Here is a 2,195-nt window from a genome sequence, read left to right on the forward strand (position 1 = left end):
TTTCAGACGATGCTGATCATAATGACAATTATGATGACTTATTAATTTTTTTGAAGCTTGATGTCTTAGATTTATAGAGAATATAAATTTGTGGTATTTAATAAACTAAGGATAATATAAGTCTGAAAGATAAATAATGGTAAAGTAATACTCATCTGAATAAATCGATTATAAAGACTCGGAAGTTAGTTGCCGCTTCCCTGATTAAAAATTCTGATTAAAACTCAATCGTAGTGCAGTCCAGAGCGTTCCGATTAACTGATTGATTTTCAATTAACTTTAATCGGAAAATAATAATTGTTTTTCGATCATTTTCTAATTGGAGTATTTTGATCAGATTCGATTAAAAAATGATTTTTTTTTTATTATGAAGTTGGCAGAAAATTAAAAATTAACAAATTTTTTTTTTCAGCAACTTATTTTAATAACTAAAAATATGCACATGCAGAAAATTAACCAAAACATAGGTGCAATTTTTTGAAATATTGTTTTTTGCTAACTTATCGTTTTTAAAATGATGCAAAAATTATTAGACGTCGGCTAACTTTAGTATAATATTTTTAGTAGATTTCATAAAAATCTAACTTTTGTATTTGTCCTCATGATGGAATTTTCGAAAAATTTCGCTACCTCTGAACTCAGCTCGATAAGCTGATCCAGGAAATACATTCAGATTAAAAGTTTATATATGTATTTATATATATATATATATATATATATATATATATATATATATATATATATATATATATATATATATATATATATATATATATATATATATATATACTTTCCTGTGTTGAACGACAAAAAATTATTTCACATATGTAAAGTACATAACACAACCAACGGTTTATTCTTCAAAGGTTATAATTAGCGGGAACTAATTTTATAAACAGCACTCAGACATGTGACTGACAGCAACAGTTCTTGTCCAGCACAGGAATGGTTACTATGCTGAACGACAATGGGACGCATTTGACCGGGGAGTCTTTCGCATCTCCACACATGACCTATACCTATTTTATATAGTAACACATCGACTGCTGAAAGGAATCTGTATTATCTAGGAAGCGAACAGTGACTGTGAACACGATAACCAGTCATGTTTTTGGCATAATGTGTAACATAGTAATGGTTGCTATGTTAGATCATACTCAGTCATATGTAAAAACGACCCATTCCTATTATAACGAAAACTATTAATGTGCTAAGGTTAGTTTTTACATACTTTACGATCATTCCTGTGTAGCACAGTAACCATTCCTATCTATTTTTTTCCGTGTATCACACCGCACGCATACTCATTCCTTACAAAATGATGTCTTACATCTATATGTTTAGTACGCTGATGATATACATCGTTCTTGATCATACTGATTGCGCTCTGATTATCATTCAGTATCGTGACAGTCTCTGATTCTTCCTGTATACCTAAACTTACTAACAGGCCTTTCAAGTATAGGGCCTCTTTAGTAGCCTCTGCTACCGCCATATACTTTGCTTCTGTACTTGAGAGCGCCACCGTTTTTTGTTTACGCGCTTCCCAACTAATTACAGATCCCGCCAAAATGAATTCATACCCCGTATACGACTTACGATCCGTTGAGTCTCCTCCCAAGTTAGCATCTACAACGGCAAATAGAGCTAGCCCGGTTTGCTCAAATCTCAACCCGTAATCTATCGTACCCTTCAAATACCTCAAAACCCTTTTCGCGGCTTTCCAATGCTCGACATTGTAATTGGTATTGAATTGACAATAATAATTCACCGCGTGCATTATATCTGGCCTAGTAGTTATCGCAAGATACAACAACGCTCCGATTAAACTCTGGTACGGATACTTATTCATTTCTGATTCACTCGCACCTTCTGGTTTTACTAAATTACTTTTAGCCTCAATGGGTGTGTCTATCAATTTACACTCATCCATCCCAAAACGTTTAAGTACGGCCCTGGTATACTGTCTCTGTCTCAAGAACACACGTGACTTTTCGTCCCGCTCAAACTCGATACCTATACAACTTTTAACTAGTCCGAGATCTTTAGTCTCGAATGACTTTTACAACGCTTTTTTTGTTTCACTTGTCCAGGGCTCGTCGTCACTAGCTAATAAAATATCATCTACGTATATTGCTATATACATCATACTGTCACCTTTCCGGTTCACAAACAGACATCTGTCTTGTGGCACT

At 33.7% G+C, this 2,195-nt stretch overlaps 1 protein-coding gene across 1 annotated transcript; it reads right to left on the minus strand.

Annotated features, from left to right (window-relative positions):
• Positions 1-1,270: 1,270 nt before the first annotated feature.
• LOC130666932 (uncharacterized) lies at positions 1,271-1,933 on the minus strand. Its single transcript, XM_057468262.1, has one exon. It carries the CDS (start codon positions 1,931-1,933, stop codon positions 1,271-1,273), a length of 663 nt encoding a protein of 220 aa, XP_057324245.1.
• Between the last annotated feature and the right edge of the window lie 262 nt (positions 1,934-2,195).

This window comes from Microplitis mediator, chromosome 4, assembly GCF_029852145.1.
Source record: "Microplitis mediator isolate UGA2020A chromosome 4, iyMicMedi2.1, whole genome shotgun sequence".
Taxonomy (NCBI): Eukaryota; Metazoa; Arthropoda; class Insecta; order Hymenoptera; family Braconidae; genus Microplitis; species Microplitis mediator.